We start from the raw sequence: 26,449 nt of genomic DNA on the forward strand, positions 1-26,449 counted from the left end.
GTTAAATAGAAGCTCTCTAGAATTTGATGAATTTCAACTCTGTATCCATTGAACAACAGCATGCTGTTTCCTCTAGCTAGACATTTAGGTTTTTTCCACCTCTTGCCTATTGTGAATAATGCTGAAATAAACACCAGTGGGCAAATAGCTCTTTCAGATCCTAATTTTGATTATTTTCAGTAAATACCCAGGAGTAGGATTGCTAGGTCCTGTGGAAGTTCTATTTAAAATATTAAAATTATTCTGTTTTTAAAGGAACTGTTCCATAGGGGTTTTGTCATTTTTCATAGTACTGAGATTGAACCTAGGGCCTCAGGCATGCTAGGTAAAAGCTCTACACTGAAGCTATGCCTCTGCCCTTTTTATTTGAAAGAGTATCACTACCTTATTGCAAGGGCTAATCAAAACTCCAGATCCTCCTACCTTCCTTTCCTGAACAGCTGAGATTCCAAGTATGTATCACCAGAATCAGTGTTCCTTCTATTTTTAGTACTCTTTTATATTCTTATCAGCATGTCCAAGTTCTACTTCTCCATATCTTCACCAGGACTGGTTATCTTCTGGGGTATCATGTAAGAACTTTTTGTGTGTGTGCCAGTCCTGGGGCTTAAACTCACTGCCTGCACTAGGACTTTTCTGCCCAGGTGGCATTGAACCATGATCCTCAAATCTCAGCCTCCTGAGTAGATAGGATTACAGACATGAATCTCTGGTTCCCAGCTGACTTCCATTTGTGTGTGTGTGTGTGTGTGTGTGTGTGTGTGATTAATTAAGTCTCATGGACTTATCTGCCTGGCTAGCTTTAAACTGAGATCCTCAGATCTTAGCCTCCTGAGTTGCTAGGATTACAGGTGTGAGCCATCGGTGCCTGGCTATAAGGGGCTTGCTAATGAGAATGAAATGATCTCTCAATGTTTTTGATTTCTATTTCCCTGATTGGTGATGTCGAGCATATTTTTCATATACATATTGGCCACTAAAAACAAAACAAAAGAAAAACAGTGGGTTTTTTTTAATACACACATGCTCAAACATGTAAAATATTCCACAGAGGATAGTCATGAAGCCAATAATCAACATTGCTTATGGGGGAAAGAAATGGACGATAAGGCTGGGCACTGGTGGCTCATGCCTGTAATCCTAGCTACTCAGGAGGCAGAGATCTGAGAATCGTGGTTCAAAGCCAGCCTGGGCAGGAAAATTCATGAGACTCTTATCTCCAGTTAACCACTAGAAGACCAGAAGTGGTGCTGTGGCTCAAGTGGTAGAGTGCTGGCCTTGAGCTGAAGAACTCAGGGACAGTGCCCAGGCCCAGAGTTCAAGCCCCACGACTGACCAAAAAAAAGAAAAGGGCAATGAGAGTGAAAAGAAGACCATCTTTCTACAGTTTTCCCTTTGCATTCCAGTAAGGATTGTGCCCCTTGCATCTTTTTTTTTTTTGGGGGGGGTCCGTTCGTGGGGCCTGAACTCTGGGCCTGGGCGCTGTCCCTCAGCTCTTCAGCTCAAGGCTAGTGCTCTACCACTTGAGCTATAGCACCACTTCCGGCTTTTTTCTTTTTTGCTTATGTGGTGCTGAGGAATCGAACCCAGGGCCTCATTCATGCAAGGCAAGCGCTCAACCACTGAGCCACCTTCCCAGCCCCCTTGCATCTTTTATCTATTCAAATAAGTTATTTTAAAAGCTCTCTGTGGTGATTCTGTTGTGCTTAGACCTATTGTATGTACACATGTATACACACACCTGTGTTGTGCTATTCTTGACATCACAAGTTTACCATGTACCTTTTGGTTTCCTTAGAGACACTGTACATTCAGCAGCATCCGGCCTACCACCAAAGGGATGACTCAACGCTTGGACCTTCCAGACCTTCCCCTCTCAGGTAAATCACTTGATATTTATTACCTAAATATTTTACAAATGTACTTGTAATGTGGTATAAAATTATTCACCCTCTATCTTTCTTTTTCCCTTCCCTTAAGCACTGTACTTTTCACTTTTGTGTGTGTGTGTGTGGCACTGGCTTTTCTTCTTTGTTCTGCCTAAAATTGAAAAGTAACATGGGGCATTTATGCCAACTGATTTCAGCCCCTATGTGTATACATTGTGGATGTCAGATCCAACTGTGCAGTGGATGAGAGGAAATCTCTCTCACTGGGTGTATTCTCAGTGTGGGTGGAACAGGAGAGATGCCAAACTTGGTTGGCTTTTTTTTTTAATGTACTGAATCTCAAGAGAATGTTTTATAATGTTTTAAAAATAACTATTTTAAGTAAATAACCCTATCCAATTTTATATTCACAATTCTTAAAATATGCCTCTCAAGATATCTGTGCCTTCTTTGAGCATAATTTTTTTCCTGTTGTTATACTGCTTTCTTTTTTTTTTTTTTTGTGGCCTACCTATGAATCTCAGTAGCTGAAATTGCAGGCACATATCAACACACCTAACTTATTGATTGAGGAGGGCTCTCATTAACTTTTTGACTGGGCTGGCCACACTTTGTTAAGTAGCTAGGATTATGGGCATAAATGTTTTAGGTTTGTTTTGTTTGAATTACTGAAAATTAAACTGAGGGCATGTACTCTACCATTTGAGCCATGCCTCTAGCCCCCTGTTGTGTTGGTTATTTTTGTTGTTGTTGTTGGTTGTGGGACCTGAACTCTGGGCCTAGACGCTGTCCCTTAGCTCTTCAGCTCAAGGCTAGTGCTCTACCACTTGAGCCACAGTGCTACTTCCGGCTTTTTCTGTTTATATGGTGCTGAGGAATCGAACCTAGGGCCTCATGCATGCAAGGCAAGCACTCTACCACTGAGCCACCTTCCCAGCCCTGTGCTGGCTATTTTTAAGGGAGGGTCTCATTCTATGCCCAGGCCAACCTGGGCTGTGATCCTTCTACTTATACTTCTCAAAATCACTCCGAATGACTCTTTCCAGGTGTTGGGCTTCTCCTGTAGCTGGGATAAGCTGTTGTTTAAGATGGTATTTTACAAATGTTTATGCCCAGACTGGTCTTATACCAACATCCCCATTCTGTCCTTCTAAGTAGCCAGGATTACAACATCTTCAATCTCTTGTAAGTAGCCAGGATTACGGTCTTGAGTGACCAGGCCTAGCAATGAATATTCTCAATGGTGTCAAGAATGGTGAATCCCTTCTAAGATTTCAACTTGCTTTTGCTTGGATCCCTCAGAGGAATCTCTGTCCGTAGCAGATATGGCCTTACAAAATGTATTGTTTAAGTAATACAGTTTGACATTCAGAATTATTCCTTGATCCAAGGTCTGCAGAATGGCTGTTATATTAGCAGGCATGAAAACATTAATTTAGAAAAAAAAACATGAATCTTATACTTTCCCACTAGAGTTCATAGATGACCAGATACACTGCTAATGGTTGGTAAGATTTTGGAAGGAATATTTTTTTCTGAGCAGTATCTCTCAATAGTAGGCTTAACCTACGCAGTACATCATGTCATAAACAGATGTGTTTGTTGCCATCTAGTCTTTGTTGTTCCATTTATAGAACACAAGCAGAGTAGATTTGGAATCATTCTTTTTTTCCATTTCCTGGAGTTCATTTAGATAAATATTATTTATAGTCAGTTATAGGGCTTGAACTCAGGGCCTGGATGCTGTCTCTGAGCTCTTTTGCTCAAGGCTAGCACTCTACCACTTTGAGCCACAGCACCACTTCTGAATTTCTGGTGGTTTATTGGAGATAAGAGTCTCACAGAGGGCTGGGAAGGTGGCTCAGTGGTAGAGCGCTTGCCTTGCATGCTCGAGGCCCTGGGTTCGATTCCTCAGCACCACATAAGCAAAAAGAAAAATGCCGGAAGTGGCGCTGTGGCTTAAGTGGTAGTGTGCTAGCCTTGAGCTGAAGAGCTGAGGGACAGCACCCAGGCCCAGAGTTCAGGCCCCACAGCCGGACCCCCAAAAAAAAAAGAGTCTCACAGATTTTCCTACCCAGGCTGGCTTCAAACCGTGATCCTCAGATCTTAGCCTCCTGAGTAGCTAGGATTACAGACATGAGCCACCAGTGACCAGCAAGATAAATATTATCTTATATGATCAGAGGCACATAGGCATTTTATCTTTGTGTTTCTTCCCTAAGAGAATAATTCTTAAAACCTCCAGAATTTTCTTTAGTCAAAACTTAAGTCATAGGCATCCAAATCTGTGTTCCATTTTAGAAATGGAGGGAAAAGGCTAAAACAGAAAGTTGAAACCTGTCCTTATTTAAGTTCTATGCATAACTTTATAACATAATAGCAAATACTCATTGTGTAGTATAAAATAGTGAATAACTTCATTTTATGTACAGTACTGGGTGATCTTTTTTCCCTATAAATTGTGGTAATAGCTACATAAAACAAAACTTGCCATCTAGATTAACCATTGTAAGTATCCTTAGTGGATGAGCTTTGTCTCAGAGTATTTGTGTCTTCTCTGTTACAATAGCTCCAGTTTCTTAGCTTTGATTGACAAGCTAAATAAATACTGAAATTGAGACCACAACTGTTGCTATGAAACAAATAGCTCATTGACAGCCTTACCCTCCTCTTCCCATCAGGCACCTGTCTCTGGAGTTGACTCCATTTGCTAGAATAAAGAAAGAATTACACAGTAAAAATTGTTTCCAGCCATTCCCACCAACTTCTTATCAACATTGAGGTCATCAGAAGTTACAGAACCAGGATTAATGTACTGCTGTTGTTGTTCTCTTCAATGATGTAAACATTATTTTTCTCTGCTATTTACAGCTAATTGGCCTCACTCCCAACTTCATTGCCCATAATTGGAGGCTATTAGCTGGAGAAGTATTGTTTTTGTTTATGGGTCAGGTGAGGGGGAGGGTGTCTCAGCCTGATCATTATTGGTCATGTAGCTTTGTGTTTCTTACCTAATTCTCTGAACTCCAGTTTCCTCTGTCAGTCTGGAAGATTTTTTCCTATTCTCTGCTCTTAAAATCTTTTAAGAAATATGAGACAGCCAGGTATCGGTGGTTCATACTTGTAATCCTAGCTACTCAAGAGGCTGAGATCTGAGGATCCTGGTTCGAAGCTAGCCTGGGGCAGGGAAATCAATGAGACTTAACTCCAGTTAACCACCAAAAAGCCAGAAGTAGAGCTGTGGTACAGCACTAGTGGTACAGCACTAGTGTAAGTGTTACAGCACTAGTCTTGAGCAAAAATGTTCAGGGATAGCGCCCACACCCTGAGTTTAAGCCTTAGATCTGGCCTTGGAACACACACACACAATATCTGGAGGATTCAGCTTTTAGTTGGAGGCTAATATTACAGTTTTAAAAAGCAGTTTTAACAAAGATTTGTGCTTACTTTTTAGTGAAGCAGACCCTGTGATTTGAAATGCTTCTTCTCTTGTAAAATAGTTCTCATTCTTAATGGCTCATGTCTGTAATCCTAGCTACTCAGGAGGCTAAGATCTGAGGATCATGGTTTGAAGCCAGCCTGGGTAGGAAAGTCTGTGAGACTCTTATCTCCAATAAACCACCAGAAATTGAGAAGTGGTGCTGTGGTTCAAAGTGGTAGAGTGCTAGACTTGAGCAAAAGAGCTCAAGGACAGCACCCATGCCCTGAGTTCAAGCTCCATAACTGACCAAAAAAAATAATAATAATTCTTATTCTTGGTTCCCAGCTTTTTGCCTGCTGTTGCTACCTGTAACCTGCCAGTCACGAGGCATTTTCCTACCCACTTGCCCTCTCTGAAGTCCACATATTAAAACAAAGCATAGACTTTGGGACAGTGCCAGTGTTGTAGCACTCCAAACTGAGTAGCTGTATGAGATTCTTAGAAAGGTCTTTACTCGGCTTAATGTTCCGATAATGCTGTTTTGAATTTCATGATCATTTTTGCACAAGGGGTTGATTTGGCACTAGGTCTTATAGATTATGTAGGTAGTTCTGCCTGGAAAATTCTTTCTAGAAAACACTCTGTCTCTATTTGCCTTTTTTTCCAGTCCTGGGGCTTGGACTCAGGGCCTGGGCTCTGTCCCTGAGCCTCTCTGTGCTCAAGGCTAGCACTTTACCACTTAAGCCACAGTGACACTTCCAGCTTTTTCTGTTTATGTGATAATGAAGAATCGAACCCAGGGCTTCATGCATTCTAGGCAAGCACTCTATCACTAAGCCACATTCCCAGCCCCTCTATTTGCATTTTTATTATTTTTTGTAGGAAAAAATGAGTATATATTTGTACTCAAGAATGAAAATGAAGCCAGGCGCTGGTGGCTCACACCTGTAATCCTAGCTACTCAGGAGGTTGAGATCTGAGGATTGCAGTTCAAAGCCAGCCCAGGCAGGAAAGTCTGTGAGACTCTAATCTCCAATAAACTATCAGAAAAACCGCAAGTGGCGCTATGGCTCAAGTGGTATAGCACTAGCCTTGAGCTGAAGAGCTGAGGAAAAGTGCCCAGGCCCAGAGTTCAAGCCCCACAACAAAAAAAAAAAAAAAAAAAAAGAATGAAAATGAGAATTGTATTGTTTTTTGTTTTTTTTTAAGATTTTTTAAATTTTATTTTATTTTATTTGTGAACATACTGTACAGAGGGGTTACAACTGCATGGGCAGGATAATGCGTACATTTCTTACCAAGCATTGCAGCCTCCTCCTTTGTTTACCCTTCCCATCCCTTCCCAGCCTCCCCCCTCCCCCCCATCCCAATCCTTCTCCTTCCCCCCCCCCCCCCCCCCCCCTTCCCCCCCCCCCACACCGACGTTGTAAAGCTCGTTTTGGACATGAGAGAATTGTATTGTTTTTGAGAATGCAGTATGATGACTAAATTTCTCTTCTTTAAGAATCAATGATTTTATTGTTGCCTACACAGATCTTCTGAAGGGAAGGGCCGAGGACTTGAAACCAGATCCTTACCTTCGAAAGAGTCCCTCTCTGGAGTCACTGAGCAGACCCCCCTCCCTGGGCTTTGGGAGCACCAGACTGCTGAGCACTTCCACTGGGGGCCTGAAACCACCTAGCAAACTCAGGTAGGTACCACTGAAAATATCTTGCTCTTCCTTCATCCTTCAGTCCTACAAAGATTTTCTGAATGAAATGATTAAGATACACTACTTGCCTTAAACAAGTCCAGATGGAGGACACTAAAACTATGGTGTTGGGCAAGATGAGCTGAAGGGCTGTTCGGGGAAAAAAAAATGCATAGTGCGTTGGGAGTGTTAGTTGGTTTTGGGAGCTGAAGAGAACTGACATTTCTGCCAGAGGATATAAAGCTGCCACCAGGAGAAAGCTGTGGAACTACACCTGGGCCTCAATAGGGCATACTGTGCATACAGTAGGCCCTCAGCCAGTACTGGTTGGATAGATGACTAGGATGTTACAGCTGGACATCAGATTGGAGCTCTATTGCAAAGAGTCGTCATTGCCAAGAAAGAAGTTCATACTTATTTTGGTGAAGCAGTGGGGAACCACTAAGTCTGTGGGATTGTGTTTTTGTTTTTGAATAGCAGTTAAGATCAGACCTGCTCTTTAAGGAAGATTAATGAGAACACAGTGGCATAGAAGGAGGATTATCGAGGCATTTTCAAGATGAGCATTTAAAGGGACTTTCGCAAGAATGTGAAGGATACAGAAGAGGGAGAGGGCAAGGAGGTCCAGGTGGGTGGTCTTTGTTCCCACACCTCTGCCCACCTCCTCACTGTCAGTGCCCTCCACTAGCCAGGCCCCAGCCAACAGCCATCAGCTGCTTCCCTACTTCATTCTTCTACATGTTGTTCATCTTCTAAAGCACTTAAGTCAGAAATCTCTCAAGGCTGTCATCTACCTACACTATTTTGGCCTTCTGCCAGTGCCACAATTGATCATCCCTCCCTTCTTAACAGAATGGCCCAGCTCTTCACTCCAAGTCTCTGTTTATGAAATTGTCACTTGACCAGCCTTTCTTTTTTCCATTCCTGCTCTTAAATACTGCTTCTCCTTCAAGGTCAAGCCTTCCTTAAAGTGCTAATCATCTAGGCAGCATAGATATCCTTTTCCCATTGGAGAGTTTAAATCCTGAGCTTATTTGTAGTGTAGATAAATTGCACATTATCCACCCTTGTCCCTATTCAGACTGTCATTTAGTTGATTAGTAAATATTTTTTATCTTACCTTTGAGTATTTTTCCCATATCCCTGCCTTGTCCTATATGTATGACTCAGTGACTACTTATAAATGAGTAGATAGATAAATACACAAAACTAAGTACTTCAGAGGAAAAAAGCTTTATAATAAATACTTTAATGATCCATATGTGTGTTATAAAAGGATTTATTAAAGTCTGAATAAGTTTAACTCCTATCTGTGGGTGTATCATGTTTAGATCCAACTAGATGATGTCATGTTTCAAAAGTTTCATTTAAAACCCAGATAATATATATATATATATATATATATCATCCTGTTTATTTGTAGGAGATTTAAATAACAAAAGCAGGTATTAGGGCCAGAATTTGTAGGTCTTGAATTAATCTGGAAATGAATACAAAAAGGCTACATGTATATTTATATACTATTTGTTTGTATTTTGTTTTTATTTTTGTTTGCCATTCCTGGGGCTTGAATTCAGGGCCTGGGCACTGTCTCTGAGCTTCTTTTGCTCAAGGCTAGCATTCTACCACTTGAGCCACAGCACCACTTCTGGCTTTTTCTGTTTATGTGGTACAGAGGACTCAAACCCAGGGCGTCATGCATGTGAGGCAAGCGCTCTACTACTAAGCCACATTCCGACCCCATTATATATACTATTTGTATTATACTTTTTTTTTAATCAGGAATCATTAGTTGTTAGAATTAATTTCTTATTTCTACTTTATATTCATATAACTAAGATTAACCCATGGCAGGATATACATGTTTTATATTAGAAGTTCTTGTTTGTTTTAAAATTTCTTGGAAGGAGCAATCATATTCAGTTGGGTTTTTTTTTTTAAAGAAAAGTGTTTTGTAAATGCTTTAGTCTTGCATAACTCTTCTAAGCTTTCATTTCAGTTCTCTAATTTGTCTAGTATAGAAAGCCAGTTCTGAGAGATGATATAACCTCATGTGTGGCCACCAGGGTTTTTTAATCACCAGTAACTCTGACCAAAGAACCTCATAAGCTTGACTTTACAGATCCTCCTGGCACTTGAAAATGCAGTTACCAGATTGTATACAAAAAATTTTACTTCATGTTTGAACCATTTCTTGTAACATCTCTCTACCTGGTTCATATTGCTCAGATGTAGACTTATACTATTCCTCTTTTAAACCTCACTTTAGGACTGGGAAGATGGCTTAGTGGTAGAGTGCTTGTCTAGCATGCATGAAGCCCTGAGTTCGATTCCTTAGTACCACATACAAAGAAAAGGCCAGAATTGGTGTTGTGGCTCAAGTGGTAGAGTACAAGCCTTGAGCAAAAGAAGCTCAAGGAAAAGTGCCCAGACCCTGAGTTCAAGCCCCAGAAGTGGCCAAAAAAAGCAACAACAATTTAAAAAACTTACTTTAAAATATTTTTTACTATCGGATGGATACTGTAGAGATGTTTAAACCTTCTCTCTTAAGATTTGAGCATTTGTCTATGAAATAAACTGACAATAGCTTAACAAGAGAAGATATTTACATTCATTAACATTCAAAAATACATAAAGCTTGAGTTTCAAAGAAAAGATCTGTAGTCAAAGCATTTCCTGAGGAAAGAGGAAAGCAGAGGCAGCAGGGCATATTAGATTGGTGATTATTTTTTGAACAGATGAATGGGCTCGTGAAGAACAGACAATAGTCTGGAACAAAGTCCTCAATCTGTAGATGTGATATTAGCTTTTCTCTCCTCCTGTGATGTAAGTTTAGTCTTCTCTAGTAGTGAAATGTGAGTCAGAAGACTGAAGGCAATTGTGTTCCTCTTTTAGAGGAACACAAATAGAAATGGGAACTTTGCAGAAATCCCATCCCTTTACTGGGAGGAGAAGAAGCAGGGGACACCCAGAGGAGCTTTCTGTTAGCTTTTCACAACTAGAGCAGATACCTCTCCCCAAGCCTCTTAAGAAGTACAATTTAAAACCCAGTAAAATTGTTAACCAAAGAAAGAGGTAGTAAAGAGGAGGTGGTTAAGAAAGTAATATAAATGGAATGGATTTGATTTAAGTACTTTATATGCATATATGTAACTATCACAATAAAACCACTCTACAACTAATTTAGGATAATAAAAAAGCAGCACAATTTAGTTCTTAGGCACATGAAATAATAAAATGTATTATATTACTTTTGGCAATACTGAGGATTGAACTCAGTGCTTTTTAAACCTGCTAGGCAAATGTTTTTCCACGTGAGCCACACATATAGCCCTTAACGTATATTATTAATGTAATTCATTTGGTTGTTTCTTTTGTCTCTTTATCTAGACTTGCTTTTCCTATTGTAGCTATTAATTTCCTAAACATTTGAGCCGGCATTTTCTCTTTATCTATATCATTATTTTTTTCTAACCAGTGTGGAAAGAAGAGACCCTCTGGCAGCTTTGGCCCAGGAATATGGTGGCTCCAAGCGCAATGCCCTACTGAAATGGTGCCAGAAGAAGACAGAAGGTTATGCGGTAAGGGATAATGCAGCCAGCTGGGTAGCTGTAGTCCTGTATCAGAACACGTTCCATGTATGAGCATGTGGTCATCTTTCTACTCTTCCAGGCCTTAAAGATCTGTTTGTTTTGTGCAAGAATTTTGGTTTGCTAGGGTAGTATAAAGGTTTAAAGTTTTTTTTATTATAAAATACCATACACAAAGATTAAAGTACATGAAGTATAAGTTAAAGTTTTATGAGTATTATTAAATGAAAATCTATACAGTTATAAATCCCACATAGGAACAGAGTATTGCCAATTCCCCCACACCTTTCATATGACCTTCCAACCCTAAATACTGTATCCTGTTTAAGAATCATTGTTTATCCCATGGTTATGAAGATATTGTCCTATTTCTTCTGGAAGTTTTCTCAGTCTACAATTCGCATTATACAGTTGCCCTATTTTGTTTCCATCTCCTAATTGCCAACTCTACTCAGATTCAGCCTTCCTATATATATATATATATATATATATATATATATATACATCATCATGCTAAAATATATATCACCATAGCACATCCTTCCTAAACTCAAACTCTTGAAAGTGACAAGGAAAGAGAAAGAAGCTAGCAAGAAACTAGGACTCCTCTGTATATCACTTTTATAATAACAATTTAATTTTGTTAAGTTTATTAAAAAAAAGAAATTAGGGCTTAGCTAAAGCTCAAAGCAGAACTAAAATTGTTCTATCATAGTAACCATCTAATATGTAAATCAGTCTAAGAATTTAAGTCTCTTATATTTTGGTACCTTCAGTATTACCTTCTCAAAAAAGAGCTGGAAAGCAAAACTAAAATTGTTCCATCACAGTAACCATCTAATATCTAAATCAGCCTAAGAATTTAAGTCTCTTGTATTTTGGTACCTTCAGCATTACCTTCTCAAAAAAGAGAAACAAAAAGTTAGTCATGTTTATAACCAGTAACAGAAGCTCCCTGAAGACATATGTGTTTCTGGCCTTTTCCCTTTCTTTTTAGTGACTCTGCATGCTCTAAAACAACCCCATATTAAGGATCAAACTGTTACCAAAACAGAAGTCACCACAGTAGCATCATTCCTCAGCTTGTCAGCCAAACTAGTGAAGAAATAGAAAGCAAAAAAAGAGAGAAAAAGCTGATTATAGGAGCTTTTAGCTTCAAGGAAACAGAAGTGGTAATGGAAAATTGAAGAAAACAGTTTCAAGAAGAGCAGTCTGTCAGCAACAAAGCTTTGACTGTGGTTGATCTGTGAGATGATCACTGATGTTTAGATGCTGTCATTTCTTCCCTGAAGAAATGGGTCCATGGTGCACTGGGTAAAAAAGCAAGATACTGGGCTGGGAAGGTTGCTTAGTGGTAGAGTGCTTGCCTTGCATAGATGAGGTCTTGGGTTCAATTCCTCAGCACCACATAAGCAAAAAATGCCAGAAGTGGTGCTGTGGCTCAAGTGGTAGAGCACTAGCCTTGAGCTGAAGTGCTAAGGGACAGTGCCCAGGACCAGACTTCAGGCCCCATGACTGACATTAAAAAAAAAGCAAGATACTATCTAAAAAGTAGTCTAAAGCCCACATTTATAATCCTAGTTACTCATGAGGCTGAGCTCTGAGGATTGCATTTTGAAACCAGTCCTAGTCTATGAGACTCTTATCTCAGTTAGCCACCAAAATGCCAGAAGCAGAGTTATGGCTCAAGTGGTAGAGCACTAATCTTAAGCAAAAAATCTTGAGGCCAATGCTTAGGCTCTAAGTCCAAGCCCAAGGATTGGCACACATATATTTAAAAAGTAATCTAAGGGCTGGGAATGTGGCTTAGTGGTAGAGTACTTGCCTAGCATGCATAAAGTCCTGGGTTTGATTCTTCTGTACCACATAAATAGAAAAAGCTGGAAGTGGCTCTGTGGTTCAAGTGGTAGGGTGCTAGCTTTGAGCAAAAAGAAGCTCAAGGACAGTGCTCAGGCCCCAAGAGTGGCAAAAAAGAAAAGTAACCTAAAAGCAAAAAGAGTAGGAGGCATGACTTAAGTGGCAGAGCACTAGTCTAGACAAGTGCAAGACCCCGAGTTTAAATCTCAATACTGAAGAAAAAAAAAAGATGAAATGGATCCAAGAGTTTAAAACTTCAGAAACCATTGTTTGTTTGTGATGTACCATTATTATAATTAGGTAGCAGGGAGGAGACAGGCAAGATATTTCCAGTCATAGTGTTGAGAATATTCCCTGCTACAGATTTTTTTTTGTTTTTATGAATGTCTTTAATTCATTCTTACATTTAATGAAACAACTCATTCTGTCTGAAGAGTATTTCTAATTTATTGTTAATGTCTATAACTTTAGAGCGAAGTATCAACCACCTCTTTGTTTTATTTACTTTTCACAGTTGCTGTTTGTTTAGATTAGTTTGCATAAGGCATCTCATAATCTTGTTCTCTCAGAATTAGGATGCCATAATAGATTCAAATATCTGAAGACCAGTAGCCATGAACATAATGACTTAAAATACTTTCTTTTTTTGTTTACTGTGTGGGGTAAGCTAAGGCATTACGGTAGGCAAGTCACATTGGTTTCTTTCCTAAATGACAGAATCTATCAACTAACATTAGAGTCCCACGTTACGTCAATCTTGACAGCTTTACTTCTCAGAATAATCCTGATATCTCATGAAGTCAGGAGCATTGCAATTCTTTACTCCATTTCAGTCTTAACTACTAATATCTATAACACACAAATCATATATCACACTTTACACAATTTTACATAGGCTACAAAAATGGTGAAAGGGAGTAAAGAGGCTGTACAATTTTAAAAGAATGCAAAGAGCCTGTATAGAAAGTCAGTACAAATTCCAGTAGCCGCTCAGGTGGTCAAGTGCGGGGCTGAGGCATCACAGGATGGACAGGAGTGTCAACTCAACTGAGCTGAGTCTGAGGATGGTTGGAAATTCCTCTCCTGTGATCTCCTAAGCAGGGGCCATGATAAAAAACAGACAGACAAAACCACTGGAGTGTTCCATGACAAAAACCCCAGCTTATAATCTTTTCCCCTTTTTACAGCAAAAATAGGTCTAGGTTAGGTCACAGATGCTGTTGAAACACTGAGAGCTTTCTCTGTCTCAAGGAAGAAGGCAGAGATTAAAAATACAAGTTTTGGACACAATTTGGTTCAAAGCTGTAGGTCGCACATAAGAAGGAGCTGAGGAGAATCCTTGACTGGCAACCAGCAAGAAACAGGGACTTTGCAGCACTAAAGTATCTTAAGTGCTAAGATTGTGACATTACCCTACAAAATGCTACCTGGAGTGCTCTGTACTTGTGAAATCAAGATCTGCAGGTGCTGCAAATGTTCTGGGGCCCTCAGACTGGCCCTCAACTGGGCTGAGAAAATCAGTTTGCTTTGGCTTTTGCCTTCTTTTTGCAGAGGGATATTGATCCAAAAAACCTTCTGATGAATGAATGAACAAAATTCACAGTAATTCTCTCAAGTTTTCTACCACCTAAAAGAATTGCAATTGTCCCACACCTGCATGAGTGGAACCTTGACTGTGTTAGTAGGCCCATACTATGTCTTAGACCTTGGTGGACACTGGTGATTCAGGTAATAGGACAATTAGAAAGGGATGAAGTCTATTAACATCCCGAGTGGACCTTGAAAGCAATTCTTTCCTAGATCCTCCAAGTGAGAGCCCAGCTTAATGACACCTTGACACAGAACAGAGAACCCAGCCTGAATCACAGGGACTTTTGACCGGCAAAACTATAAGCTACTAAGTGGATGTTATTCAAGCTCCTATATTCGCAGCAAGTTGTTTCTTTCTCTCCCTAAGGAGACCCTTATTTGGATTCATGTTCTGTGTTAATCCATGTATACAGTTATGCAAGTGGGTTTATGTATACATGTCCATGAATATGTATGTCCTTTATGTCTAGCTTCCACCTATGAGTGAAAACATACAGTATTTTGATTTTTGAACTTGCCTTATTCCATTTAGTATGATGTCCTCTAATCATATCCATTCATTATATACAGAAACCTAATAGAGTAGAAATACTGAGAATGTTGGGCAACATAGAATTCCATAGCTGCTCACATAAGTTCAAATGTTTACTTATTGTAGATAATAGTCCAGTGATGGTCTTTTCTTCTTCAGGTTATCAGTGTTTCCATTGGGTTCTACTTCTTTTATAGCTGGAATGCAGAGCCTCTTTAGTGCCGAGAGCTGTTTGGATATTTATGATATCTTTTGAGATCCATTATCAGTACAAATGAAGGCCATGAACAGCCAGTGAGAAGCATACAAGAAGCACTAAGTGTCTGTCACATCAACTACCAAATGATTTCACAGGCCTTATATGACCGGGACAGATGGTCCCTACCCCTGTTTCAGCCTACAGATTCTTGCAACTTGAGATACAGACTGATTAAGGAGCTCTTAGGCTGAGGTTCTCTGTGCTGCTCACACATTAGCCCACTTGGAAGGCTATGACAAAACAGCACAGTAAGTGCTTTGCAAACTGCTGAAAATGATTGCTCACAGGTCTTGGAGCTGGAAAGTCCAAGATTAAGGCAGATTGGTGGCTAGGGAAGGCCCATTTCCTAGTTCATAGGTAATGCCTTTTGCTTGTGTCATTGCATGGTAGAAGGGGTAAGGCGGTTTGGGGGCCTCTTTTATAAGGAAACAAATCCCATCAGAGGACCCAACTATTTTCCAAAGGCTCACTTCCTCAAGTCATCACAATGGTGATTTTAAGTTTCAGCAAAGTAATTCAGGGAGAAAGAAGATACAAATACTCAAGACCATAGCAGTCTTTTTTTGTTTGTTTTTGTTTTTTTTAATATTGATGCCACGATCCCTCCCCAGGAAATCTTGAATCTTTAGTTCTTAGTGATAAAGCTTAGACATAGAGTTTCACTGTTATTATTAAGTAGTTGTACAAAGGGGTTACTATTGACATTGGTATTTTTTTTAAGTTCTTAAAGCTCTCCACATGGTGCAGATGTGTAATTTGCATCCAGAACCATGCCTGGTGGGCATGCTGAAATACTCCTATGATTTCTATTCCCAGGTGTTAACCCCATTTTGATGTTGTTTTATATCATAAAACATTTTATTCATGCATTTTAGGTTACTAATTAATGGACTCTAGGGTAGAAAGGTCACATAGTTAGGCTTGACCAAGTCATATGAGGGGTTTAGAAGAATTTTTCTCTGGTGGTGGCAGAAGAAAAAATCAGAGACTACAATTAAGAACATGGAGGGCTGGGTTGAAGATGGAGGAAACCATGTGGACAGGATGCAAAAGCCATTTCCAAGAGCTGAGCTAGACTAATGGCCAAAAGCTAGCAAGTCAATGGGAACCTTGATCTTATGACCACAAGAATCTGTCAGTCACCTCAATTAGTAAAGGAACAGTTCCTATCAAGGGCTTCCAGGTGAGGAAGACACTCCCTTGACACCTGGTATCAGCCTTGTAAGCACTTGTTCAGCCCATCTTCTGTTGCTATAACATACTAAAGACTAATGATAAATAAAAGTTAATTTGGTTTACTATGCTTGAATCTGGGAAACTCCAGTGTATGGTGCTGCATCTGGCGAGGGCCTTCTGCTACATCATAACATGGCAGAGCCTGTCATAGGGTTAACAGAGTGAATGTACTGGCTCAGATCCCTCTACCTCTTCTTATAAATACACTACTGGCATCGTAGGGACCCCACCCTCATGGCCTCATTTAGCCCTAAATGCCTTTCCAAGGCCCACCTCCAAATGCCACTGACATGAATTCAAGGACTCCATTTGTAACACATGTTCAAGCCAGAGCATACCCTAAATGATACACAGAATCTTTAACCTACCTTGAGATGATAGTTTTAAATTTGTAAGTTTGTGGCAATTGACTATACCACAGAACAAAACTGATGCAATGACTTAGCTGAAAGTACTTCAAATACTTGACTACAATATTACTTTTTGCAAAAGTTTTGATTAAACACATGAACCAAGGGTCTCTAAAACTTTAAATTTTTCTGAGTAACATGTTACAAACCAAACACATGGCTTTACAAGGCAAATACTGTACCACTGAGTTATACCTAGTCTCAGATTCTAGCTTTTGAGGTATAGAAGAGCCCTACACCTAGCAATGGGTTGGAGATTTCTATTGAGGCCATTAACCAGCCAGAGTTCAGGACATCACATGATCTCACAAATGTAGCCATAGTCTTATCCATGCAGTAGGGCAGTTGTGTCTTGTACTTAGATATAGAACGTTGAGGTCTTAGATTTAGAGTAAATTTTACAGAGTCATTAGAGGTTATTCCAAGTCAAAGTGCTTCAGCTAAGAAAAAGCAGAAGGCAAAGCAAGCTGCCTGTCCTCTACTAGGGTCTGAAGACCACAGAACAGAGGACCCTGTAACACTAACCCTGCAACTTTACATCCCACAAGAAAAGCGAGATGCCTTGGCATTCTGTAGATATTGGCAATATCTCAGCACTGATGCAGAATGCTAGCCTGTTCCAGTCAGCCCACAGATAACCTGTAAGGATGAAGTTCATAGCTGGGTCTAGATTTTTCAGAGGTATTTTCAGAGGTATATTTTCAGAGGTATAGCATGCTTCATGCTATAACTAAGCCTCAAGATCCTGAAGCTCTCTAATAGGTAAGAAAAACCTGGACCTGACATACGTTACATAGCTGTGTGATAATGGGTTATTTATCTCAAAACTCACTCATTCATTTGCCACTTAAGTGTACATTCACCTTCTTACATTCTGTATATTAACATATAAATGCTATTTCCTATCACAAACCTGTCTTATAAGCTTTTTTATCACAATATGCTGCATCTTTAATACAGAGAGACTGAAACAAAAATTTTGGAAAATGGTTGAATAGCTCAAGGAGTGACTGACTACTTCCAGGAAGTTCTGAATAGAATTACTGAAATTTATGATGAGTAACCAGAACTCCACAAGTTTAAATCAAGTAAGACCTTTGCCTACTTGTGTTTTTCTTAAGTGCCTTTGTAGACATTGGTTTATAAATATCCTCTAACATTCTCTTCTATATCTTTAGTAAAATAATTTAAACAAAGTGATTTAATAAGAAAGTTTTGTTGTCAACAAGGTAATTTCTTCCCAAATCACATCATCACACATCAATGTAGTTCACATTTTATCGTTAATTTTGACTAAAACTGAAAGTTTCAAGGACTAGCAGTCTATTCATAGGCACTGAGATCGAGTGTCTCATTAGAGGGTCTGGTTAAGGGTGTGGGAAGAGCAACTAGAAGCTGGACTGTAGCTCAGTGGTAGAATGTGTGCTTATCGCACACAGGTGTGTGGGATCAGTCCCCAACAGGGAAGAGCTCTGGCTTAGGAGGGCCATCTGAGGAAGTGACCAGAGTGAGAGGAAGAGCTAGCCTCATGGAGATGGTGTGGAAGGAATTCAAAGCTGAGGAGCCATGCAGAGAACTTGAGCAGAAAGTGGCTAGGAGCTTGACATGTTGAAGGGGGAGAACAAAGGCTAGGGGTGATGGGAGGGTGGTATGAATTGGGTCAAGTTGAACATTTATATTGTCATTTATTACTTTGGGTAGAAAAGGGGCTCAAGGCTTCTGGGTAGTTGAACTGTTCAATTTCCAAAATAGAAATGGTAACCTGGCCTTTGTCTTTTACTATATGGCAAGTGCTCTACCACTTGAGCCACAGCTCCACTTCTGGTTTTTCTGGCAGTTAATTGGAGATAAGAGTCTCACAGACTTTCCTTCCCCGGGCTGGCTTTGAATTGCAATCCTCAGATCTCACCTCCTGAGTAGCTAGGATTACTTGTGTAAGCCACTGGCACCTGGCTAGTGCTTACTCTTAAAGTCATGAACTCCTAGGCTCACCTCCTATATCATTCTCATTTATCTCCAAGGGAGTGTAGCAGAAATCCTGCCTTCCCAGAGTTTCCAATATCTTTTCTGGAGTACAAGCTCACAACTATTTATGGCTGTATTTCCTTAAACTCAATATAGTGCTACCTCTAAATAAGTGACAATGTTTCTTTAAAATTATGAACAAGGCCTCCTTACTCCTAACCCCTAAACTATTGTCTGTTTAAAGTAAATAAGCCAGACATAAAAGGTCACTTAACTGTATGATTCCATTGGTATGACATGTCCAGATTAGGCAAATCTGTAGAGAAGAAGGGAAATAATGGTTGCAGAGGGTGGAGGAAGGGAAACTGAGTGGCTGTTAATGGGGGCCAGGCTTCTGTTTCCTGAAGTAAATGTCCTAGTAGTAGTTAATGATGGTGATTGCACTAAAAACTACTGAGAAGTACATTTTAAAGGGATAGACTTCATGGGCTATGGACTGTACCTCAATAAAAGTTAGTTCATTTCAAACAATAATTGTTACAAAAACTTAATCAGGGGGCAAGAAGATGGTGGATGAAGGTGAGTAGGAGTGAGAGTGGAACTTAAGTTGTATTTTTTTAACAACTTACAAAAATGTGCAAGTATTTGCATTTAAAAAAATAGAAAGGGAAACAGAGAGAAAGTAAAAGAAGGGGTGACATTGTACAAAATAAAATACTGGTTACCTGACTTATGAAATGGTAGTCCCTCTGCACAATACCTTAATAATATAATTTTTTAAAATAGAGATGAACAATACAGACAAATAGAGGCAAGGTACTGGCAATCTAGTTTTTCTTTTGGGAGGTGGGATTCTCAAGGATTCATTTTATTATTGTGACTCATAACCTAGGTATATTCTTCAGATTGAGTGTAAGATTGTGACATATAATTTGGGAGTGCAAAGTCTGAGGGAAAAGACCATAAAGATGTATTACAGTCAATAATTAAAACCAGGTCTTTTTCAAAGTAGAAAAACAGTTCTTAAGGAAAGCCTGTTTTTCTGGAATTAGAGTACAAGTAGTAGGCAACAGGGTGCTGTCAGGTTGGGTTCTGTCCATTTCTCTGTTATCCTACTTCATTGCCATGTGACAGTTAACAATCTGGTGTTTCTTTTTAAACTACATCTCTTATAATTAAAATGTAAGCTCACAAGATTGATAAACATTGCACTGAGTTTTCCCATCAACTGCTATTGATAAGTGACACTTTTAAAAGACATTTAAAAATATCCTTATCCTAATTTGTACGAACTCCATGTAACAAAATATTCACATTGTGTCACACAAAGATAGTGAATGTGAACTTTTATATCATCAAAGCTGTTACTTTTGGGAATCACAATATGGGACTGATACAGAATATTAGAATGAACTTTTGACTCAGATGGGACCAACCTTAACCTACCATATGTTTCTTTTCTTTTTGGGGGGTCTGGTCATGGGGCCTGAACTCTGGGCCTGGGCAGTGTCCCTCAGCTCTTCAGCTCAAGGCTAGCACTCTACCACTTGAGCCACAGCGCCACTTGCGGCTTTTTTCTTTTTGCTTATGTGGTGCTGAGGAATCGAACCCAGGGCCTCAGGCATGCAAGGCAAGCGCTCTACCACTGAGCCACCTTCCCAGCCCCAACCATATGTTTCTATAAAGGAATTTTTATTGGAATATAGCCTCCCTCAGCCACCATGTACATACTGTTTATAGATATTTTTCTGCAATTACAGATCCAGTACAACAGAGACCTTTTGGCTAGATGAGCTACAGAACCAAAGTTACTTATAGTCTGGCTGTGTATGAAATTTTGTTTACCTTTCCTTAGATAAAGGCATTGAAGGATCTCCTGTTTTTCAAATCCTGCTTGGTTCTTGCATTTCAGATAGCAAGAAACAAAGGTTCAGATGTCCAGGGATTTCCTTGAAAATTGATCTGAACCGATCCTGTTTCTTACTTTGTATTGTTTAGAATTCAGATAGCAAGGGATACCTGCACTGTCATTAATAGGCCAATAAACATCTTTAAATCAGACTTGTTAGTTAAGACCTTTATCTTCTCTTTTATAGAAAACAAAAAACAAAAAAAGCAAACAAAACTCAGCCATTATGTTGTCTAAACTGAACCTTATTTTAGATCTGAACAGGATACCCACATTGTCAAGCAACTTCTGTTTTTCCATGTTGGAGTTCCCACAGACAAGCAGTGAGCTATGCTTAACCAGTAGTAAGCAGCCAAGGAAATATCAGGCCATTTGGGGCTCTGTGTGTTGATTTCTCTTTTTTTTCAGGCAGGTCTCTTGAGGGCTACAATTCAAAGACTGTAAAATTGTTTGATTTATTTATTGTCTTCAGAGAAACTCTTTTTCTGACTTCATTATAAAGATAGATTCCCAATGGAAAATGGATGTCATTATTGGCTTCTAAATAATGAAGGCCACTTCTCACCCACCCTATCTGCCTCTGCCATAGTTTATGCCATAGTGATTTGTGAAGACATTTTAGATGGTGTAGGCCTTGTTGAACACCCTGGGGCAATGGTAGAATTTGTTGAAAAATAAAAATGACTTTTTATTTCCTAAGTTGTGTCTACCTGGTGACCCTCCCTCCAGTTGGCTTTTTTGGAATATGCTGTCTAACTCTTACATGCATGTTTGCATGGATACTTTGAGTCAGGAAGGTTAGAATAAAACTGAACAATTACTCTAATACTATATCAGGCCTGGAAGCTGTTGACAGCCATGTTGCATCGAAGAGTGAGCATAGCCGTCTTAGAAAAGCTGCTGGTAGGGCAGGCCCAAGACTGGCATCTAGATAGTTAGATTTCAGGAGGGTTCCTACTCCCCCCAATTGATGAGTCATTTACTGTGCCTAAACTGCATGCAAACATTAGTTTATATTGAACACCTGCTTCCTTTCTGTGGCATGTGCTGGGTAGAGGGAGCCCACGTGACTGGTCCTTGCTAGTGAGCTTCCTGATTGGTAACATTTCACACATGACAGGCCATTGCTGAAGGATAAATCTGTCCCGTGACTCCTCTGGAGAGGACTTTGGAAAGTCTGTGCCTGCTTTCCTCTGGGCATCACCCCGGGTCCTTCTCTGTTTGCTCATTTTGCTTTGTATTTCTTCACTGTCATAAACCTGTGAAGACAATAACTGAGCAGCTGTGAGTCTATCTGCTGAGTTCTGATCATTATAATCTGAACTTCTAGTATAGCCACCACAAGGAGCAAAGTTCCAACATGTGCCATAACATGAATATGCCTTGCTTTGAAGCCATTCTGTTGGGTGAAAGAAGACAGATAGAAAAGACACATTCTGTATGATTCCATTTATAATGGAAGAACTCAAATAAGAAAATCCATAGAAACAGATGGCAGTCTAGTGGCTACCAGGGGCTGAGGGCAAAGGTGGAGAGAGAGGGATGAATGTTTGAGAAGAATAAAGGTATCTCTTGTTAGAATGATAAAAATGTCCTGAGGTGGTGGTGATGGCTGCACAACATTGTAACTATTCTAAAAGCCAGTGATTTGTACATTTTAAACTTGTTTAAAATGGTAATTTTGTGTTACATAAATTTGCCTTAATTTTTTAAAAGTGCCATGATGACGAGTATAATTTACCATGTCTTCTTTAGGCTTAGAAAATATTTGTGAACTAGTTCTAAGCTTTTGTAAAAGCTTGTTCCTAAAAGAGAATTTACTTTGTCAAAGAGTATATTGAATTTGCATTTTGATACTTATCAAATTGTTCTCTGCTAAAGCTATAGCCTTAGCACATCTATACATCCTGTATAAGATTGTATGAATAATACATTCACCAGTCCTGGATAGACATACTCATTTGATCTTCTTCAACCTGAGACAAACGAATGACTTTTTTTTTTTTCAGAATTGGGGTTTGAACTTGGGACCTTGTGCTTGCTAAGCAGGTATTACCACTTGAGCCACTCCTCTAGCATTGTATTTGCTGGTTATTTTGCAAATGGAGTATAAGGAACTTTTCTGCCCTGGCTAACCTCTAGCTGCAACCCTCTGGATTTCTGTCTGCCAAGTGGTCAGGATTATAGGTATGAGCTTCCAATGCCTAGCAAGAAAATAACATTTCTTTTTTTTGGGGGGGAGGGGGTCCAGTCGTGGGTGGGGGGCCACAGTGCCACTTCTGGCTTTTTTCTTATGTGGTGCTGAGGAATCGAACCCAGGGCCTCAGGCATGCAAGGCAAGCGCTCTACCACTGAGCCACCTTCCCAGCCCCTTCTTTTCATTTTTTAAATTACTAATAGAAGTGGAATACCTAATGTCAGAGAAACATAAGTAGAGTTTTATGTTTCCCTTTTTCCTAAATGATGGCCATTTGTTTAATATATTTCTTTTTTTTATTATTATTGTTTTTTATTGTGAAAACACCATACAGAGGCGTTACAATTGCATGAGCAATCAAGCATTGTTGCCTCCTCCTTTGTTTCCCCTTACCATCCCTGCCCTCCCATCTCTCCCCACCCCCAATATATTTCTTAATAATACTCCTGTAACTACTTGGTAGAACTAGCTGTGAATGAGAATGAGAATTTGGTGTATATCTGACTCTATGCTCTCTTCTGAAGATCTGTCAAACTGAATCTCTGCCACAGGTTTGTGACTATGCAGAAAATTGAGAAAATGACCATTAAGTACTCAATAGTGTGGGATTAACCCACAGCAAGGCATGTGTAACTGTTAGCCATCATTATTTGTGTTATTAAGATAATGTTGTGCCTTGATGATTTTTTATTAATTTTGTTATTAATTTTGTAACTAAACTATTACAAATAATAAAAACTGGTTTGCTTTTCCATATTTATTAACCCTACCCCTGCCTTTTTTCTTTTCTTTCTTCTTCTTTGCTGGTCCTGGAGCTTGAACTCGAGGCCTGAGTGCTGTCCCTGAACTTCTTTTACTCAAGGATAACACTCTACCACTTGAGCCACAGTGCCACTTCTGGCTTTTTCTGAGTAGTTTACTGGAGATAAGAGTCTCACAGACTTTCCTGCCCAAGCTGGCTTCGAACCGTGATCCTCACATCTTAGCCTCCTGTGTAGCTAGGATTACAGGCATAACCAGCTGCTCCTTTTTCTGTCTTTGAAATAGGGTCTTATAAGGTAGCCTAGGTAGACCTCAAACTCACTGTGTTGCCCAGGCTGGCCTTTGCTTCCCAGATGTTAGGATTCTAAGCATGTACCATTTTATATCCATACTATACCTCTTATACTTTTTTTAAACTGAATTCATGAAAGTAAAGAACAATGGCATTGTTGGTTGAATACTACTTAATAGTAGGTATTCTTCTCTTGTTTTTCGTCAGTAGTAATTTATCTTTTAAATATAAGTTTTGTATTGCTTTCTGATAAATAATCAACTAAAGTAACCTTGCTTCTGTTCTGATTTCCTGGAAGGGTTATTTTTTTCTTTAATCTAGAAATAAGATAAGAATTGGATCAAATTCATTTTTGGCATTTACTGAGTCTTCAGTGTTGGTTTTTTTCCTCTTTTAACCCATGTATATAATTAACAACATAAGTAGATTTTTCTACTGGGGAGAAATTCTCATAGTTCTGAAAGCAGAATTCCTTTGTGTTCATGATATGTTGCTGTTGCTAGGGGGAAACCCTCACTTGACTATGGCTAATTTTTCATATAAACCATATTTTTACACTGTTTTAGTAATAAAGGGATATTTGGTTATTGTTGCTTGGTTTGGGTATAATGAAAGTTTGTATTTTATAATAAAGACTTTTTTGTTATAATGTGAACAAGCACTAATACCTTATGTATGTAGTCAGAAGTGCAGCAGCTTTTTTTACAATCTCTAGTAAGATTGGTAGCAGAATTTGTTCTTTTTTTTCTCATATTTCTTAGTACCATCAAGCAGTTAAATAAAGGGATTCAGAATTAATTCCTAATAAAAGACAATGTTTACTTTCATAGGCACAAGACTTTTGACACACTAACCTGACCAATCTCCCCCTCTCAAATGCTAGCTACTTGGGAGACAAAAATTAGGAGGATTGTAGTTTGAGGCCAACTCAAGCGAAAAAATCCTGACTCCATCTCAACCAATAGTGTATGGTGCCCACCCATCATCCTAGCTAAGGTAGGATGCATAAATACAATTTGGTTTAGGCCAGTCCTGGGCAAAAAACTGAGACCTAATGAAGAAGATAAATGGTTAGAGTCTCAAGAGGTAGTAAGCATGAAGTCTTAAGGTCAAATTCCAGTACTGAATTAAAAAAAAAAATCTTCAACTTTTGTGTCCTCTGAAAGGGAAAACAAATTTTCCTTGGAACTGAATGTTACTTTCTTCTGTGAAAGTTAATATGTAAAGGACTTCATCTCTTTCCTCTGTCCTCCCACATATATCCCACAGGGCCCCCTCCCTGGCTCTGAGTCTTACTCAGGAGTAGAAATGACCTTGTCCTGTGTAGTAGAATTGTTGATTCGGATAATATATGTTGAGGTCTCTTACTCGGATAGTGATTTTACTTTTCAGAATCTCTGACTTTAGCTTATAATTTTTTTTTGCTTTAGATATTTTCAACCACACTTAAAGTTTCCCAGTGTGAGTAGCTTCCTGGTAGATTTTACCTTTTATTTCAATTCCTACTAGTAATCTCGAAGTTTATCGTTTATAGTATCAATGGTGCTCATTTATGTTTAGCTTTTTGTTTGTGTGATTCGTGGTCCTTCCTTTAATTCACCCTTGCTAAAGTACTTGTTGGAGGTATATTTCTTGTCATCATTTTAGCTTTATGAGTAATCTGAAATTTTCTCTAGTGGGAAAATTTAGCTCCTTCACATCTTCCTCTGACCTTGGTATATATTCTTTCTATTCCTGCTATCTTATTTTCACTCATTAATATGCTTGTTGGTTTCTAGTCACCTAGGTTGAAAAGATGGAAAGACACAGGCAATCTTGACTGAGAACCTGAGGTGTCATTGTGAGGTTTAAAACCTAAGGTCAGTGCTGTCATATCTCAGTGTAATAAACTTTTCCATGAAGCAGGTTTTGCTTTTGCTTAGTTTACATAGGGTCAGTTGCATTAATGAAAAATATTCAGCTGGCCTCATTTGCATGAGAGCTGAGGCCACTTGCTTTTGCCAGGGATACTTTCAAGGGAAAATGGAAGAAGTGCTCTATGAATTGCTCACATCATCAGATGCCTGTTACCAGTGTGTTAATTCATTTCCTGTTACTATAAATGAAATAGCAGGGGCTGGGTACTTTATAAAGGAAAAGGTATTTACTAACTCAAAGTTCTGTGCACATGTACCAATACTGGGAGCCCAAGGTTGTAACGTTATCCCTTAGTTTTTTGTTCAAGGTTAGTGCTCTATCACTTGAGCCATAGCTCCACTTCCAGCTTTTTGGTAGTTAAGATAAGTGTCTTGTGAAGTTTCCTGCCTGGGCCGGTTACAAACAGTTATATTCAGATCTCAGCCATATGAGTAGCTAGAATTTCAGACCAAAGCCACTGGTACCCATCAAGAAGAGAAGATTTTGAATGATAAATGTTTGAGGTGAGAAATATGCTTACTCTTATTTGAACATATTCAGTGTATACTTGTATCCACATATCACATGTAGCAGATGAACATAATTTTTAAAGTTGTCAGTATATACATTGGTTCTATGTATATAAGAATGTTGACTATAATGCCAACTTTGGAGAGAAAAAAATCCTGGATCTTCCAAATAAAATGTAAGAATGTTACCTCCTACTCAAGCCTGAGGTTGATGTAAAGTGCCATTGTCTTTTTCCTTCCCACAGTCTATTTGTCCTGGATTGAGGACCTTTACTCCATGGATTAAGCATACTAAAATCTGGTATTGCAGTATTAAACACCAAAATCCACCCATTGCCATCCACAACAGAGAGACAGAGAGACAGAGACAGCTGGGTGCCGGTGGCTCACACCTGTAATCCTAGCCACTCAGGAGGCTGAGATT

At 39.3% G+C, this 26,449-nt stretch overlaps 1 protein-coding gene across 2 annotated transcripts in view; it reads left to right on the forward strand.

Moving 5' to 3' along the window:
- The window catches only part of Specc1 (sperm antigen with calponin homology and coiled-coil domains 1), a 229,565-nt gene that overhangs the window by 166,177 nt on the left and 36,939 nt on the right, over positions 1-26,449 (forward strand). For both annotated transcript variants that reach the window (XM_013016566.1, XM_013016567.1), the window contains 3 exons: positions 1,799-1,880; positions 6,844-7,000; positions 10,479-10,581. In XM_013016566.1, the coding sequence (XP_012872020.1) occupies positions 1,799-1,880; positions 6,844-7,000; positions 10,479-10,581 (342 nt within the window). The remainder of the gene's footprint in view (positions 1-1,798; positions 1,881-6,843; positions 7,001-10,478; positions 10,582-26,449) is intronic.

Source organism: Dipodomys ordii, unplaced genomic scaffold, assembly GCF_000151885.1.
Source record: "Dipodomys ordii isolate 6190 unplaced genomic scaffold, Dord_2.0 Scaffold31, whole genome shotgun sequence".
NCBI classification, from domain to species: Eukaryota; Metazoa; Chordata; class Mammalia; order Rodentia; family Heteromyidae; genus Dipodomys; species Dipodomys ordii.